Below are 19,498 nucleotides of genomic sequence, written 5' to 3' on the forward strand. Positions count from 1 at the left end.
AAATCCATTAATAAATAAAATACTGGTGAAATTTGCTTTCATTAAGGCCAAGAAAGCAAAATAATAAATTCTGATTTTGTGCTAAAAATGTAAACCTGAAAAAAATTCAAGGGCTATAAGGCTACACAAACTCACATAATTCAACTAATTGCAAACACCAGAACTCCCATTCTCTCCCTTCTACCGAGGAAGAGGTTTTTGAAGAAAACAGCTCGTTAGTCACGAGCCAGTGACCAAAGGAACTGGGACTGAACCGAGAAGGGCTGCCCGCGCAGGCGCCCAGCCAGGGAAGGGCGGGGCCAGGGCGGGACTTCCCCGAACCAGCTTTTTTCCCACTGGCTGAGAAGGGCGGGAGTGTGCCGTCACCTGGCAGGAACCGGAAGCTGGAGTTATAAAGCAAAGGAAGCCGAAACCTGCGCCGGGTTTTCTTTTCCCCTTCCTTTTACCTCCCTGTTCTAATCGCGTTCCAGCCAGTGTCCCTCCGGCCTAGCAGCACTTTCGCTATGGCTCTCAGCGATGCTGACGTGCAAAAGCAGGTGAGGGCCTGCGGTTGGGTCTGGCGTAGTCGCAGCGTCGGTCCCAGGGTGACGGGCTGGAACCCGGCTCAGGGAGGACGCGGGCCTCGGGCAGCCCAGATGCCGAAGGAGGGGTCCCTTACCTCAAGTCCCCGGGGCTTAGTGGTCTGTCTGAGGGAGGGAGGTTTGACTCACAGTCTTATGTCTTCAGCTGGGGTTTCGCGTGCCGCCTCCTTGATGTGCTGCTGGCTTTTTGGCTCCCACCTCGGCATTCCCTATTTTCCCAGGGTACTCGCTGTGGTTGTTAGAGCAGAGAATTGAAAACAAGGGTTGAAATGCAAATTGAATGCAAGGATTAAAAACCTCTTTTTCGTTTGATTTTTAACCCCGGGAGAAGGGTTCACAGTAGGATAAAGTGCCGACGGGAGACCGCTGCTTCCAATGTTGTTTTGAGGTCATTCATTTTATGAACTGTTTATCTTCATCTTGGAAGAATCCCCTCTATCATAATGAATTGTAATGGTTGCTCTCTCAGTAAGTGTGTACGTTAATATTTTGTAAATATTTATTAATCATAATGCAGAATTCCTCTCAACATTTATGAACTCCAGCGCCAATGTTTGGCATAAAGTAAGTAAGTCCAGGTCAGTGGAAAAAAATTATGGAAGTCGTGAACCTACATTATTTTTGCAAGTGTATAAACAGCCCTGGGAAACTTTAGGGGTTTTTTGTTTTTGTGTTTTTAAGGTGTCATGCCTTCGAGTTTGTGGGCATTGAGAAAGTTATAATTTGAAAGTCTCCCAGGATAATATATTGGCATTGATAGGCCTGTAAGTAACAGGAAAAAGTGGTTTCCATTTGCCCTGCATAGATACTTTGCAACCAGGGTCCTTGAATTTAGTAGTCATATTGCCAAAAGGTTTTTCAGAGAAAGAAGCTTAAGCCTGCACTTTAATCTTTACGTAGTTTAGAGAACTAAATCCATTTCTTTTTGAAGTACTAGGAAAATTCTCTGACTAAAGCTCACTCACTGCCTTATGAATCTTAAGTGACCAATAAAATATTTTTTCCTTTTCCTAGGAAATGACTCTGCATTTTAATCTAGTATGCACTAAGAATGGAGTGTTTCTTCATCAGTGGTCTTATGCTAATCATAAAGGGGAAATCGTGTAACAAAAATAGTGTCTATGGAGAAGATTAAGAAATCTTAACAATATTCTTACAAAACAATGGGGTTTTTAACATATAAACTGCTATTTCTGATTTTTACTATAGGAGAAACTTGGTGCAGTGGAAAAGTACAGTGCCTTCCATACCTTCTAGTAGTCACAATTACAGTGCTGATTCTCTTCTTCCACTTGTTCCTTCATCTTTTTCCTACCCTACTTATTGAAGAATAAGGCTTCCCCAGGAAAAATATATTATAAAGATAAAGTGGTATATTTCCTTAGACTGAAACTATTTGTTTTTTCTGTAAAATTGAAAGATGAAGAAATCTGTTCTCTGCCTCTCCACACTCTAAGCTCCATAAGGGCAGTGTATTTTGTTCCCTGTATTCGCAGCAGTGAATAGGCCAGGCACCAAGCATGTAGTAAGTGTTTATAAATAGAGGATTCCCTGACGTCTTCCCTATTGTATTAAAATATTTATGTAGGGGTGCCTGGGTGGCTTAGGTGGTTGGGCATCCGACTTTGGCTCAGGTCATGATCTCACGGTTTGTGAGTTCGAGCCTGGCATCGGACTCTGTGCTGACAGCTGGGAGCCTGGAGCCTGCTTCAGATTCTGTGTCTCCTTCTGTCTCTGCCCCTCTCCTGCTCTTACTCTGTCTCTCTATATCTCAAAAATAAATCTAAAAAAAATTTTATATATATTTGTTTTTATGTGGGGAGTATGGTTATTTCATTAAATTTTCGAAGGAATCTGGCTTCAAAAACCTTAAAACCTAGTAGGGTTAGCAGGAAGAAGGAAAGTATTTTCTAAAGGCTCTGCCTTAGGGGTGGAGTTAAATGTCCTGAAGGGTTTCACTATTTCTCTTGTTGGAACTCCTGAAGACAGAATATGATCATGTTGGCTGTAAACAGGTTCTCTGACCTGGGTTAAAATGAGTGTGTTTTGCTCTAGGCTGTGCTGATCTAGTCAAATCTGGTAGCAGAGGGTCCACCATGAGTGATAAAGGCAGATAATGCAGGTTTGAATCAGAGTTCACCTCTACAGGCCCATGCCTTGTGGCATTTATAAACACCTGTTTTGATTACTGTATTTAAACTAACTACTTTAAAATTCCAAACTGAGTTCAGTAAGGCTTCAAACTGAACTTGTGGAGATAAGATTCCTTACCGTGAACACACACACAAATCTGTGGGGGTTAATGCTTTTAGCAAGGTCACAGTTTTTCTATACAGTGTACCTCTGGATTAGGTACTACAAATATTTCAAGGCCTGAGACTTCATAAGTATTGTATTACCTATGAAATAGGCTCTGATTATCATACTTATTTTGGTTCCTCAAGCAAAAGGTAGCTGCTAAGAATTTTGATAAAAAGGAAATCTTACCTTTTAAAACCATACTGTGTGTTTTCTTTAAGACTCTGATGGCATGAGCTTGTATTATTAATGCACTTTTTATTTTATATTATTTTTTTTATTAAAAAAATTTTTTTTAACGTTTATTTATTTTTGAGACAGAGAGAGACAGAGCATGAACGGGGGAGGGTCAGAGAGAGAGGGAGACACAGAATATGAAACAGGCTCCAGGCTCTGAGCTGTCAGCACAGAGCCTGACGCGGGGCTTGAACTCACCAACCGCGAGATCGTGACCTGAGCCGAAGTCGGATGCTTAACCGACTGAGCCACCCAGGCGCCCCTATTAATGCACTTTTTAAAAAATATATAAAACAAACTTACTCAGCCATTTTTAAGTGTACAGTCCAGTAGTGTTAAGTATGTTCACATTATTGTAAAACAAATCTTGACTCACTTTTGTACATCTGTGTGTACCTTAATTTTATGATATCTTTGTGGTATATGGAGAAGCTGGGAATTGTTTCCAGATTGTTAAACTCTAAAATGTACTGGGGGGGTGGCGCATGGGTGGCTCAGTCGGTTAAGCATCCAGCTAAGGCTCAGATCATGATCTCATGATCTCATTCGAGCCCTGCATCAGGCTCTGCGCTGACAGCTCAGAGCCTGGAGCCTGCTTCGGGTTCTGTCTCTCTGTCTCTCTCTCTCTCTGCCCCTCCCCCACTCACACTGTCTCTCCCTCTCAAAGATAAATAAACATTTAAAAAAATATAGGGGCGCCTGGGTGGCTCAGTCGGTTAAGCATCCGACTTCAGCTCAGGTCATGATCTCATGGTTCGTGAGTTCGAGCCCCGCGTTGGGCTCTGTGCTGACAGCTCAGAGCCTGGAGCCTGCTGCAGATTCTGTGTCTCCCTCTCTCTCTGCTCTTCCCTGTTTATGCTCTGTCTCTCTCCTTCAAAAATAAATAAAAACATTTTAAAAAATTTTTTTAAGTAAAAAAATATATTTATATAAAAATAAAAAGTACTTGGGATATCTCAACAGGCTTAAAATACCCAGCAGGTTCTCATTCATTCACAAATGTTTATTGAGTACCCACTGTAGTGGCAGTTGTTCCCTTCTGGGGTTATGATGATATAAAAGACAAGATCTCAGTACTCATGGAGCTTACCTTAGATGGGAGAATTAATAAACAATGAATTAACCTAGAGGTTATTGATGTTTTTAAAATCAGCTTTTTTTTAATTCATCATTTCTTTCAGATAGAGCCCCTATGAAATGAAACTACTAGTGAGTTTGATGAGCTGTGTTACTTGTATATTCCCTTGGGTGTATTTTACATCTTCACTGGAGACAATACTTCGTTTATGAGTCTAAATTGGATCAGTCACCCCAAGCCCCATTCAGAAGACTTCAGTGGAGTTTATTCTCTGTAGCCAGAGCTCTAAAGCCCTTTAACAAGGACCTCACCTTATAGTTTAGTTGTGGATAGGGACAAGTAAGCAAGGAATTATGAATATGTATTTAGGTAGAGGAAGTGTGGAGTGCCCTAGATGCATGTAGGTGAGAAATTCAGAAAAGATTTCCCAAAGGCAGTTAAGCAAGCTGAATCCCAAGAAGTTAGCTAGATGAAGCAGGAGGAAGAGTATTCCAAGTGGAAGGAACAACATATTTGAAATCTCGGAAATGAAGGAGAGAGTGGTGAACTCAAGGAACAGAAAAACTGAAATAAGTTTAGTAGGATAGGAACCAAGAGTCTGAAGAGTGGCGAGTGGTGAAAGTTATTTTTCATATGATGCTGGCAAGGTAAGCATTGACCAGATCATGTACCTTCTAAAATCTTTGAGCTTGATCATAAAGAACGTTGGGGTGTGGGGGAATGTGATATTTGATGAGACCAACATTTTTTAAAGGATCTTTCTGGTTGCAGTGTAGAGTTGATGAAAGAGGAAACAGGGCTGGGGGCCAGTAGACAGATTTGGAAGCTGTGGTAATAATTCAGCTGAGAGATGGTGATAGCAAAGACTAGGATAGTGGCTAAGAAGATAGAGAGATGTGGACAAATAAAAGAACCATTGGAAGAGAGAATTGATTGGACTTGGTGGTTGATTGGATGTGAGGACTGAAGTACAAGGAAGAGTCAAAGTTGAATGTTGTACTAATCCTCCAGATAGAGATCAAAGTTGGGGGCAGGGAGTGGTTAACTGTTCATTAGTGAGTGTTTTGGATTTAGGTTGCTGTGAGTAGGATATCTAAAAAAGAGCAGTCTAGGAGGCAGAGGCGCTGAAGGAGAACAAGGAAGTCAAAAGGAAGAGATTGTTTAAGAAGGGAGGATTGGTCAACATAACAAGAGATGCTGAAATGTCAATTAAGGTGAGGCCAGGATTTAAGGACTAGGAGATTATTGTCATTTTATGAGAGTAATTTCAGTGGACTGAAGGGGTAGAAGTGAATTAAAGTATGTTGAGAGTAGAAAGTAAGAAAGTTGAAAAAGTATGGGGCACCTGGCTGGCTCAGTCAGTAGAGCATGTGACTCTTGATCTCAGTGTTAGAAGTTCAAGTTCCATGTTGGGTACAGAGATTACTTAAAAATAAAAAATAAAAAAATCTTAAAAATAAAATCTTTTTTAAAAAGTTGAAAAAGTAAATCTAAATAGGTCTTTGATCCATTTTATTAGAGATGGAGAAAAGGAAGGTCCTGGCCAAAAGGGGTATGAAGTAGAGGAGGGTATATATTTAGTCCACCCTCCCCCATAAACTCTAAGTTCTTTGAGAATAGGATAATGTTCTGTGATATTGAATATTGCATCTGGTCCATTTGCTAGAGCAAATTCCAGATTATAAGATATCTGAGACCAGAAATTATCTCATTTATCCTTGTATACAATGCCTGGCACATAATATGCATTCAATAATGATTGTTGAATGAATCAGAAAAGATAGGTACATTTTCTTTTCTTGTTATACTCAAAAATAAAATAATCTTTTCATTTTTTTCTTACAGATTAAGCATATGATGGCTTTTATTGAACAGGAAGCCAATGAGAAAGCAGAAGAAATAGATGCAAAGGTGAGATTTCCTTTTCTAGGTTTAAGAAATTATCAAAATTTCGTATTGTTTTTGCTTTGGTAAGGAGTAATTTTACTAGTTGTTTAACAACACATCACATAGGACTGCTAAGAATATCTTTTCTCTTTTTTAAATATTTTTTTAATGTTTATTTTTGAGAGAGAGAGAACGTGAGCAGGGAAGAGGCAGAGAGAGAGGGGGACAGAGGATCCAAAACAGGCTCTGTGTTGACAGCAGAGCCCGATGTCGTGATGCAAGACTCAATGTGAGGCTTGAACTCAGGAACCATGAGATCATGATTTGAGCCAAAGTTGGACACTTAACCAACTGAGCCACCCAGCCACTCCAAATAGCTCTTATCTTTAATATTAAAAAATAAATTTTCCTTTCTAAACATCCTGATTGTCAATAAGTGTCCTGAAATTTTATGGTAGGGAGTAGAAAAGTAATGGGTTAATTTTCTCATGGAATCTGGAAACTAGACATTTAGCATCTATGGGTAATTATGATAGCTGGTTAAGGAGGGTGTAGTATTGGGGCGCCTGGGTGGCTCAGTTGACTAAGGGTCTGACTTCGGCTCAGGTCATGATCTCACAGTTCATGGGTTTGAGCCCCATGTTGGGCTCTGTGCTGACAGCTGAGAGCCTGGAGCCTGCTTCAGATTCTGTGTCTCCCTCTCTCTGCCCCTCCCCTGCTCACACTCTGTCTCTCTCTTTCTCTCAAAAATAAATAAACATTAAAAAAAATTTTTTTTAAAGAGGTGTAGTATTTTTATGTTGTTATTTTGCTTTTTCATTAATTTGTGCTTGTTTTTTTCTTTTTAAGTTTTTTAAGTTTATTTATTTAGAGAGAGCACGTGGGAGGGGTGGAGAAATAGGGAGGAAGAGAGAATCCTAAACAGGGTCCACACTGTCAACACAGAGCCCAATTCGGGTCTCAAACTCAATGAACTGTGAGATAATAACCTGAGCCGAAACCAAGAGTTGGCCACTTAACTGACTGAGCCACCCAGGCACCCCTAATTTATAATTTTAAAACGACTGTTAGATTCATCTTATTTTTCTGATCAATGGAGGCAAGAATGCTGTTATAATTCTTTTATTTTTATAAGGGAGGACTAAAACTGAGATTACTTGATCAGATTCTTTAGGCAGTAACCCAGATCTTCTAAACTCCAAATTCTGTGTTCTTTTTATTAGCCCCCTAGTAAGCAAATGGATTAAATTTAGAATACATAATGATTTTTTTTTTTGTTTATTATTTTTGAGAGAGAGTGAGTATGAGTTGGGGAGGTTCAGAGAGAGGCTGGGGTACAGAGGATGTTAAGTGGGCTCTACACAGATGGCAGAGAGCCTGATGCGGGGCTCAAACCCATGAACCACAAAATCATGACCTGAGCTTCTGGAAGTCAGATGCTCAACCAAGGCGCCCCAATGATTTTTTTCACATACAGAACCTTCTATCAATATATCCTTTATGACTTCGTGGGTAGGTACTATTACCCTTTTTCTTTTTCTTTTTTTTTAATTTTTAGTTTAAGTAGGCTCTACACCCAACGTGGGGCTTGAACTTAGGACCCTTAGATCAAGAGTGGCATGCTCTACCAACTGATCCAGCCAGGCACCGCTGCGTATGATTATTTTTGATCAGATTTTTAGTTTTCTGGTTCATCATTTATGATGAAAATCAATGGTTATCTCTTTTAAGTAAATTAGAAATAATTCTTCAAGACAAGTCATAATAAACTTCCTATGTTTGATATGGAAAACGATAATTATAAGCAAGTACCTCTGGTTACCAGCTGCTTAAAATAAAACTCCAGATCTGCTGTAATGAATTAATAATAATAATAAATTCCTTGGTAGGCAGAGGAAGAGTTCAACATTGAGAAAGGTCGTCTTGTGCAAACCCAAAGACTGAAGATTATGGAATACTATGAGAAGAAAGAAAAGCAGATTGAGCAGCAGAAGAAAATGTAAGTAGATCCTGGTCACAATATTAGCTAAGGAAGCTTTGAAAAGTCAGTGGGACAAAAGACAGAGCATGTGCTTTGGAGTCAGGGAGGTATAGGTTCAAGTCTTAACTGGACCAACTTAACACTTTTCTCACCTTGGGCAAGTTGCTTAATTATTTTTCTTCCTTTGTGAAAATGGGAGCTTCACAGGATTATTGAAAAAAAAGTTGGAATAACTGATATAAAAGTGCTTCTTTATCTTTGAAAATAAGTTCATAGAAGCCACTCGAGTATATGCAAAGAGGAGTATTTGTGCGTATGTAGGAAGCTGTATATTTTTTCTACAGTTTCTATATTTTTATGCTGTACTGCTACTATTTTTCCATATCTTTTGCAGTCAGATGTCTAATTTGATGAATCAAGCAAGGCTCAAAGTCCTCAGAGCGAGAGATGACCTTATTACAGTGAGTAATTAGCCCCTATTATAAAATTGTAAAGTGTTTATTTACCTATTATAGAGAATGCACTAGTTAGCATTAGCTAATTAAGGAGGTGAATGATTTTTAGAAAACATTTGGTCAGCAAATCATTATACTAGGTATTGTAGTAAATACAAAGTGAATAAGATATTGCCATGTCTTCAAAGACCCTCTGATCTCACAGAGCATATAGACTCTTTTGGTTATACAACACATGATGGATGGACCATACAGTATATGAGGGTGATAGGGACGAATAAAATTAGTAAAATTATGGCCAAGAGTGCAAGGCTAAAAGAGCTTCACCTATTTTCAGTAGAAGCTATTGAAGTTTTTATTTTATTTTACGAGAATTATCATAAAAAGGGTTCATGGTATGAGTATGTAGGCTAAATTTAAGAGGGAAGAGGTTAGGAGCACCGGGGTGACTCAGTCAATTAAGCATTTGACTTCAGGTGAGGTCATGATCTCACAGTCCGTGAGTTCGAGCCCTGTGTTGGGCTCTGTGCTGACAGCTCAGAGCCTGGAGCCTGCTTCCGATTCTGTGTCTCCCTCTCTCTTTGCCCCTCCCCCACTCACACTCTGTCTCAAAAATGAATAAATGTTAAAAAAAATAAGAGGGAAGAGGTTACACACAAGATAACCATTTGGGAAGTATTGTCATCTGAGGAAGAAGGCAGAAACCTACTGAAACATACCATTTAGTTGAGAAAGTTTAAAGGTATTTGAATTAGGGACTCTTGACTGGCTCAGTCATTAGAGCATGTGAGTCTTGATCTCGGGGTTGTGAGTTTGAACCTCACATTGTGTGTAGTGTTTACTGAAAAAAAAAATTCATATAAAGATATTCAAATTATATTTCAGGAACCAACAAGGATGCCTGCTGTTTCCACTGTTCTTCATTGTGGTGGAGGCCTTAGATTCCTTTAAGGTGGAGAAATAGGAATTATACACAAATTAGGAAGGAATAATTTTTTTTGCAGATATGATTGCCTATAAAAAAATATAACATCTGAAAAACTGTAAGAACTAGTGATTAGTTCAAAGTGGTGACTGGCTATAAAGAGAGTATAAAAAATGAATAGTTTTTCTATATACCAACAATAACCAATTAGCAAGTAAAATAAAAAGTAGATTCCTTTGTAGTGGTTACAAAAACTACGGATGGATAAATGGTTACAAAAACTATGGATAAATGCTATTGAATAAGCCAGCATTCATATGAAAAAGCTATAAAACTAAAAATATAAAATTTGAATAAATGGCAAACATACCTTTCTTTGGTTTGTTTGAGAGAGTGTGTCTGTTCATGCAAGCAGGGGAGGAGCAGAAGGAGAGGGAGAATCCCAAGCAGGCTCTAGGCCCATCACAGAGCCTGATGTGGGGGCTCAATCTCATGATCCTGAGATCATGACCTGTGCCGAAATCAAGAGTTGGATGCCTAAGTGATTGAGCCACCCAGGTGCCCTAAAAACATACCACTTTCTTAGAAGATTAAAGAAACACAAACGAATATAAGTGTGTCAGTGTTGACGCATTTTGCAGGAAGACTTTCCAGACATTGACTACTGACTAACTCTTCTTCTTCCAAGTTCCGTGCTAAATACTGAATTTCATATCTGGTTAACTAGGAGAATGGTGATTGTGTTAATGAAATGGGAAGTTAGGAGGGCAAGCTCTTTTTTTTTTTTTTTTTTTTTTTTGAGAGAGAGTGAGTATGCACACACAAGTGGGGGAGGGGCAGAGAGGGAGAAAGAGACACAATCTGAAGCAGGCTCCAGGCTCTAGCTGTCAGTGCAGAAGCCAACCTGGGGCTCCAACTCACAAACTGTGAGATCATGACCTGAGCCGAAGTTGGATGCTTAACCGACTGGGCCACCCAGGTGCTCCTGGAGAGCAAGGTCTTTTAAGAATAGCTAGCTTAAAACAAACAAACAAAAAACAAAACAAAACAAAAAAAAAGAATAGCTAGCTTACTTTTGGACATACTTTAAGGGGCCAAGAAATCTCCAGTTGGATGTGTCTGTCAGGATGTTAAATGAGGGGCTGAAGTTCAGGACAACAGAGATTGCTTATTAACATAACCTTCATAGCACTTCAAATGTGAATGCTTTTAAATTCTAGGAATATGGGAAAATAGGGAATGTGTTGCTAAATTATCTTGTTACATGGGAATGAATAGTTCATACTCTATAAAATATAAAAGGAGGACTAGACAGCTTTTTGTGGAAATGTTGACTGCAAAATGTTAACACCTGAGGGTAGTTGTTACCTAGTGTCTTCACTAAAGTGTTGAGTTTCAGTAACCAGTGGTTGATTTCTTTCCACAGGATTCAGATTTCTTTAGCAACCAGAATTGATTGACCTAGTTTATACACTTCTCTTAAAATAATAGTATGTGCTTAGGGAAGGTAGTTTGTTGTAAAAGAACTTGGGCTTACAAGTCTTTCAGCTTTGCCATATTAGTTTGAGTAAATTATTATTTCTGACCCTCAATTTCCTCTTTGGTATGTATTAATTATGGTGCTTGGTTCAGAGGGCTGGGTTTTTCTCTTTATTTTAATTTTTTTTAAGGTTTGTTTATTTTTGAGAGAGAGCGAGAGAGAGCATGAGTGGCCAAGGGACAGAGAGAGAGGGAGACACAGAATCCGAAGCAGGCTCCAGGCTTGAGCTGTCAACACAGAGCTTGACATGGGGCTCGAACTCCCAAACTGTGAGATCATGACTTAAACCAGAGTCAGACACTAACTGACTGAGCCACCCAGGTGCCTCTGGGTTTTTCTCTTTTTAAAAATAATTTTTAAACTGTTTAAAAGTAAAATTTATTTTGGGGTACCTGGCTGACTCAGTTGGTAGAGCATGCAACTCTTGATCTTGGGGTCATGAGTTCAAGCCCCAAGTTCGGTGTGGAGCCTACTTTAAAAAAATAAAGGGGCATGTGGGTGGCTCAGTTGGTTCAGTGTCCAACTTTTGATAACGGCTCAGGTCGTGATCTCGTGGTTTGTGAGATCGAGCCCCATGTCAGGTTGTGCACTGACAGCATGGAGCCTGCTTGGGATTCTCTCTCTCCCTCTCTCTTTGCCCCTCCCCCACTTATTCTATCTCTCTTAAAGTAAATAAACTTCAAAATTAAATATTTAAAACATCAAATTTATTTTTACGTAGTGTTACATGCACATTAAAAATTTAAAGAATCGGATACCAGGGTAGCTTGGTTGAGCATCTGACTTTTGGTTTTGGCTTGGGTAATGATCCCAGGGTTGTGGGATCGAGTCCTGAGTTGGGCTCTTTACTAAATGTGGAGACTGGTTGAGATTCTCCCTCTCCCCCTCCCCCTCCCCCCCTCCCTCTCCCTCCCCCCCTCTCTCCCCCTCTCTCCCCCTCTCTCCCCCTCTCTCCCCCTCTCTCCCCCTCTCTCTCCCCCTCTCTCCCCCTCTCTCCCCCTCTCTCCCCTCTCTCCCTCCTCTGTCTTACATACGTGCACTCTCTCTACTCTAAAATAAAAATAAAAATTTAAAAAAATTTAAGGAATCAAATCCATAAGGTTTATACCAACAAATATCAGTGTCTTGGCCCAGTTGAAACACAGGGTTCTTAGGCTCTTATAAGGATCAAATGCAAGAATGCATTTAAATACTCTAGCTTAACACTTGGCATATAGTATTTGTTTAAGAAGTATTACTTCACTTTCCCCACCTCATCTCCTCCTGTGGTGACCCTTCTCTTAATTGGTCTGCATAGTTGAAATATTCTCCCAGCTGTTTGGTGCCAGTGCTCAGAAAGCCCTGAACTATTTAAGTTGCTACATCTTTGATATATGCCTGGAGTCAAAAATGACAACTGTGTCAGCTACTGTGTAGATGCTGTTATTTGTATAGTCAAGAGTTTAGAGACCTGTAACTTAAAATATCTCAGTAGCAGGCCTCAATATGAGTGCCAAGGGTTATAGCATGTATTGTTTTTTTTAATTAAAAAAAAATTGTACTCTTATTTTTATTTATTTAGTTTTTATTTTTAAGTGGTTTTTAAAAATTCACTTATATTTGAGAGAGGGTGCGAGTGAGCAAGGGGCAGAGAGGGAGGGTGAGAGAGAATTCCACTCAGACTCTGCACTATTCGAAGTGGGCCTGGAGCTCATCTGATGCAGAGCTTGAACTCACTGAGATCATGACCTGAGCCAAAGTCAGCTGCTTAACCGCCTAAGCCACCCAGGCACCCCATTAATATCTAAAATTTAGATTAATCATTTATTATCAAATATTTGAATTCTTACTAGGTGCAAGCACGATTCTAATTACTAGAGATATAATAAAATTTAGCTCCTGCTTTTGTGGAATTTAATATCCTAGTATGCTATGTATGAGTTGTGGTTTTAAGTTGATTTTTTTTTTTTTTTTGAGAGAGAGAGAGAGCTGGAGGGGCAGAGGGAAAGAATCCTGAGCAGGCTCCGCACTGTCACTGCAGAGCCCAACATGGGGCTTGAACTCACAAACCTTGAGATCATGACCTGAGCAAAAATCAAGAGTCTGATGCTTAAACAACTGAACCACCCAGGCACCCCCAAAATTTTATTTTTATTTTTATTTATTTTTATTTTTTTTAATGTTTATTTATTTTTGAGACAGAGAGAGACAGAGTGCAAGTGGGGGAGGGGCAGAGAGGAGACACAGAATCTGAAACAGGCTCCAGGCTCTGAGCTGTCAGCACAGAGCCCGATGTGGGGCTCGAACCCACGGACCGCGAGATCATGACCTGAGCCGAAGTCGGACGCTCAACTGACTGAGCCACCCAGGCGCCCCCAAAATTTTATTTTTAAGTAATTTCTACACCCATTGTGGAGATTCGAACCCATAGCCCTGAGATCAAGAGTTGCACACTGCCAGCCAGGCGTCCTGAGAGGTTGGAACTTCTATATGGACAGCACACTGGTTCCAGGTGGAGCTGAAGGAATGGATGAGATCACCAAGGTTGTGGATGTCGAATTATAGGGCCAAGTAAACAAACTGAGAAGCATCTTTTTTTTTTTTTTTTTTTTTAAGTAAGTAAGCTCTGCACTCAACGTGGGGCTTAAACTCATGACCCCAAGATCAAGAGTTGCATACTCTACCAACTGAGCTAGCCAGGTACCCCCAAGAAGCATCATATTTAATAGGCAGGAAGATAAGGGATTGCTAAGGAAACATGAAAAAAGCAGTCGTGTTGGAGAAGAATAAGAAGCTAAGGGAACAGAAAACTTGAACAAAATGAGAATCTAAAATAGCAGCTAATGCTTCTAAGAATCAGAGTAGGTAGAGCACAGATTTGGCATTCAAGGTGTCATTTCTGACTTTGGCCAGAGCACTTTCATTGGATTAATGAAGGCAGAAAGCCAGACTGTAATTGCCTGAAAAGTGTGTGGTGTAAGTGTGTGGTGAGGAACTGGAGGCATGTGCATGGCCTCCTAAGGAGCAGGGCTGTGGGAGCTGCTGGTGCATTGATCTCAGATACAAAGTTACAAGTATTCTATAGCATGCAACTTGAGTTCAGTGTACAGCTGAGCTTTTATTTTTTTAATTTATAGTGAGAATTTTGTGAAAATAAACATTTCTATAATTTTAGTTCTAAAGACGTGTTTCCTTAGCCCTTTGCCAAGTCTAACTTCTTACCATCAAGTAATTTACAGTTTAGCAAACACAGTAAGAGGCCTAGAGGGCTGAGGAAACAGAGCAGACAGGGTTACATACTCATCAAAGCATACATACCTGCTTTAAATGGATTTCGCTGTTTGAAAACATTTTATTTCTAGTAGTTATTTTCTCTGATGTTTATCCTTTTTCCTTGCCTGCTCTGATGTTTAAGAGCACAAGCTTTGGAATTCCTGTGAGATTTGAATTTCTGTTTCCCGGTATCAGCTATTCGGTGGGCAAATATTTTAAGCACTTTGAACCTTCTGTTTCCTATAAAACAGTCAGGTTTAAGAGGGCAGTTAGGTTAGAGGCAGTCAGGTTCAAGTGGGCAGATATGTCCTTCCAAAATACTGATAATAAAATGTAAACTGACATGTGAACTGCAGTAATTTACACACCTCTCCTTCGAAAAGCTACTTGGGGAGCCAGATGATAATCAGAAGGTTGGAATTTATTTATTTTTTAAATGTTTATTTATTTTGAGAGAGAGAGAGAATCCCAAGCAGGCTCCGTACTTTCAGTGCAGAGCCTGATGTGGGGCTCCATCTCACAAACTGTGAGCCAATATCAAGAGTTGGACACTTAACCAACTGAGCCACCCAGGTGCCCCAGAAAGTTTGAATTTAGTATCAAAGAGTGTCACTAAGATATTAGTGGTTTGTACCATTGTTGATCATAATTTGCCTCTTTCACCTATGATGACATATCTTTTAAGTTATGGGAATACTCAAGGGACAGTATAATTTATGTCAGTCAGGTTTCAGCCTTCTTAGCTAGAGTTTGGGTTTATTCTGGCTTCCCTGCCTCCTTGATTGCAGTTTTAGATGGTGTTAAAAGTCCTCACTTAACCTATTTCCAGATTTCTCATAGTGGGCTACTTTTACAGATGGCTAGTATTGCTCTTTACAAGTCGTCTTTATTTAATTTTATTCTCTTACAGCAAACCTATCTCCATACTCCACTCCTCTTTGCTTGACCATAGTTGATTGGTCAATTCCAGCCCAGAGAAAAATGCTTGAGGGATTCCACGATGAGGAGGGGCTACAGTTTCTCTCAGCCAAATGTCTTACAGAGTATATGCTTTAAATCCTTGTGCTCATAAGCTTCCTAGATTGTGCGAAGCCTTAAATGACTTCTTAACCAGACTGTTCGGATTGAAGTGATAATACTTCTCGGGTTTAGGTTGTTCTGATGGACACTTAAAATTAGAGGTTGAGGGGCGCCTGGGTGGCTCAGTTGGTTAAGCATCAGACGTCAGCTCAGGTCATGATCTCACAGTCTGTGAGTTCGAGCCCCACATCAGGCTCTGTGCTGACAGCTTAGAGCCTGGAGCCTGCTTCAGATGCTGTGTCTCCCTCTCTCTCTGCCTCTCCCCTGCTCATGTTCTGTCTCTCTCTGTCTCAAAAATAAATAAAAACATTAAAAATAAGTTAAAAAATTAAAGGTTGATTTTTGAGCACCTCTTAATAGTTTCACTATGTTTACATAGAAATTTTAATTCTAAAAAAAAAAAAGGAAGAAATTTTAATTGTTTTGTCAGGGCATCATATTCCACCCAGTTTCTTTAACCCCCCCACCAACCCCTCATAAATTGATCCACCTTTTTCTTTCTTTCTTTTTTTTTTTTTTCTCTTTTTAAATCTGTGCTCTTCCTCCTTTGAACTTAAAGAATGTTTTTCACATTACTGCTGTCATCATGTCTTTCAGTGTCTGGACTAACTCAAAATTATAACCTTGTCTTCAGACTCCAGGTCTTTGTGAGGAGATGGATTACTGTTTAAATATTTCTTGCTCTGAGGGTTTAGTCTGCTTTGTGTAGAATATATTTGAAATTGACTGTTGCTGTGGGGGAGATTTTGAGGGTTTACTTTCTCTTGAGCCCTCAGGGACTAGAAAAGTCATTTTTGTTGGTTATTTTATTTGGCTTTGTTTTTTGTTTTTGTTTTTATTTGATTTTTGGTTTCAGGAGAATTTAGTGATTCATCACTTACATATAACACCCAGTGCTCATCACAAGTGCCCTCCTTAATACCCATCACCCATTTAACCCATCCTCCTGCCCACTTCCCTCCATCAGCCCTCAGTTTGTTCACTAAACTAAGAGTCTCTTATGGAGGGACTAGAAAAATCTTAAAAGCTAATCACACTCAGTGTATTGAAAAGGGTAATAGTCTTACAGTTCTTTAGTAGATTCCTTTATTAGTGGTTATCCATAGAAATACCTCTGTCAGATAAATGCTTTAAAGCAAAAGCTAGCTGATGTTCTGTAACAAATGGAAATAAAGCCAACCTGATACAACCACTGAGCTAATACCACCATGGGGAAAATGTGAAAAAGAAAGTGACTATCGTCTAATAATTACATACTTAGAAGAAGAAGGAAAAGGATTGTCCTTTTTGACATTTTGTTGTTAACTTTTTTTTTTTTAAGATTTTATTTTTAATCTGTATACCCAATGTGGGGTTCAAAGTCACAACCTTAGATCAAGAGTTGCATGTTTCACTGATTGAGTCAGCTGGGTGCCCTTGTTAATTTAAATGTTATTTGTTTTTCATCATTAAAACAAAATAGGGGGGCACCTGGGTGGCTCAGTCAGTTAAGCGTCTGACTCTTGACTTCAGCTCGGGTCATGAGCTCATGGTTTGTGAGTTCAAGCCCCACACTGGGCTCTGCGCTGATAGTGCAAAACCTGCTTGGGATTCTCTCTCTCCCCCTTTCTCTGCTCCTCCCATGTACTCTCTCTCTCTCAAAATAAATTTTAAAAAATAAACTTAAACAACAACAACAACAAAACAGCCAAAATGGGAGCTTACTGAATGGGAGAAGATATTTGCAAGTAATACATTCAATAAAGGGTAAATATAAAAATATATAAACAACTTCTACACCTAAACACCACACCACCTCCCTGAAACAATCTGGCTAAAAAGTGGGTGGAGGACCTAAATAGACATTTTTAAAATGGTGTTCAATATCAGTAATCATCAGGGAAATGTAAATCAAAACCACAGTATCAGCTCATACCTTTCAGAATAGCTACTGTCAAAAAGATAAGGGGCGCCTGGCTGGCTCAGTCGGTTGGGCGTCCGACTTCGGCTCAGGTCATGATCTCCCAGTTCGTGAGTTTGAGCCCCTCATCGGGCTCTGTGCTGGCAGCTCAGAGCCTGGAGCCTGTTTCAGATTCTGTGTCTCCCTCTCTCTCTGACCCTCCCCCGTTCATGCTCTGTCTCTCTCTGTCTCAAAAATGAATAAATGTTAAAAAAAAAAAAAAAAAGAAGAAATAAGTGTTGGCAAGGGTGTGGAGAAAAGGGAACCTTCATGCACTGTTGGTAGGAGTGTAAACTGGTGCAGCCATTCTGGAAAACAGTATGGAGGTTCCTCAAAAAATTAAAAATAGAAATACCATATGATCCAGGGATGCCTGGCTGGCTCAGTTGGTAGAGCATGTGACTTCTGATCTCAGTGTCATGAGTTCAAGCCCCTTATCGGGTGTAGAGATGACCTTAAAAAATAATAAAAATATCTTTTTGAAAGGAGAAATACCATATGATCCAGTAATTCTCCTACAGGGTATTTACCCAAAGAAAATGGAAACACTAATCAAAAAGATATATGCAGCCCTACTATAGCATTATTTACAATAGCCAAGACAAATGTCCCAAATGTCCATTGATAGATGAATAGATAAAGAAGGGGGTATATATACACAATGGAATATTACTCAACCATAAAGAGAGAAATCTTAACTATTTGTGACAACGTAGATGGATAAAAGACTGTTGTGCCAAGTGAAATGAGTCTGAGAAAGACAGGCACCATATGATTCTGCTTATATGTGGAATTTGAAAAACAAGTGAACAAACAGACTCAGATACAGAGAACAAACTGGTGGTTGCTAGAAGGGAGGGTGTTGGGTGAGGTGAAGGGGATTAAGAGGTACAGATAAAAGTCAAGTCATGGAGATGAAAAGTACAGCATAGGAAATATAGTCAATAATGTAATGTCATAAGGTAACAGATGGTGACTTACGGTGGTGAACACTGAGTAGTGGGTAGAATTGTCCAGTTACTAGGTAGCACACCTGAAAGGAATATAACATTGTATGTCAACCGTACTTCAGTAACAAAAAAAAGTACTTGATTTTGCTTAGGTAAATTTAGCAAAGCATGCCTGTTAACTTGTTTCAGGCTTCAAACTATACTATTTTGCTGTTACTTGGGCCCATCTCTCAATAGGGCCTTGTTGGGAAAGGACTCCTACTTTGGGTCATAAGCAGGGAAATAGTAAAATAACTTTCTATCCTTTTCTGATTTATTAACAAACTAGAATCTTGCAAACTCCTCTGAGAATTTTAACTACTTTTTCAGTTTTGTGGAGAATGTAATAAAAGAGTGATTTTTTTTCTTTTAGGGAAAAAAACTTAATTAGTATATTAAAACTGCATTTTAAAGTTTAAAACAATTATAATACTCCTATCTTCCATTTAACAAGTGGTATAATCTAGTTAAAATATAATTATGCTGGGGTTCCTGAGTGGCTCAGGCGGTTGAGCATCTGATTCTTGGTTTTAGCTCAGGTCATGATCTCACATTTTAGGGGGTCGAGCCCCGCCTCTGGCTCTGTGCTGACAGAAGACTGCTTGGGATTCTTTCTCTCCCTCTCTCTACTCCTCCCCCATGTGTGCGAGCACATTCTCTCTCTCTCTCTCTCTCTCTCTCTCTCAAAATAAATAAACTTAAAAAATATATATATATATATGATAATTAAAAGTGGGGGCGCCTGGGTGGCTCAGTCAGTTAACTGTCTGACTTCGGCTCAGGTCATGATCTCATGGTTTGTGAGTTCAAGCCCTGTATTGGGCACCAGGCTAACAGTGTAGAGCCTGCTTGGGATTCTTTCTCTCTGCCCTTCCCACTTGCGTTCTCTCTCTCTTTCTCTCTCTCTCAAAATTAATAATTTTTAAAAATATAAGTCGGGCACCTAGGTGGTTCAGTTGGTTAAGCATCCAACTTTGGCTCAGGTCATGATCTCGCAATTCACGAGTTCAAGCCCTGTGTTGGGCTCTGTGCTGACAGCTCAGAGCCTGGAGCCTGCTTCAAATTCTGTGTCTTCCTCTCTGCCCCTTTCCTGCTCACACTCTGTCTCTCTCAAAAATAAACATTAAAATATGTGTATGTGTATATATATATATATATACACACACACACACACACACACGTATATATGTGTGCATGTGTGTGTGTATGTGTATATATACATACACACATGTCTATATGTATGTGTATACATGTAT

The 19,498-nt window shown here is 39.6% G+C and overlaps 1 protein-coding gene across 1 annotated transcript in view; it reads left to right on the forward strand.

Moving 5' to 3' along the window:
- Positions 1-371: 371 nt before the first annotated feature.
- ATP6V1E1 (ATPase H+ transporting V1 subunit E1) overlaps positions 372-19,498 on the forward strand; it is a 30,764-nt gene continuing 11,637 nt past the window's right edge. Inside the window, exons 1-4 of the mRNA XM_007092800.3 lie at positions 372-536; positions 6,040-6,105; positions 7,971-8,080; positions 8,457-8,523. Of these exons, the coding sequence (XP_007092862.1) occupies positions 504-536; positions 6,040-6,105; positions 7,971-8,080; positions 8,457-8,523 (276 nt within the window). The 5' untranslated portion in view covers positions 372-503. The remainder of the gene's footprint in view (positions 537-6,039; positions 6,106-7,970; positions 8,081-8,456; positions 8,524-19,498) is intronic.

This window comes from Panthera tigris, chromosome B4 (assembly GCF_018350195.1).
Source record: "Panthera tigris isolate Pti1 chromosome B4, P.tigris_Pti1_mat1.1, whole genome shotgun sequence".
Classification (NCBI taxonomy): Eukaryota; Metazoa; Chordata; class Mammalia; order Carnivora; family Felidae; genus Panthera; species Panthera tigris.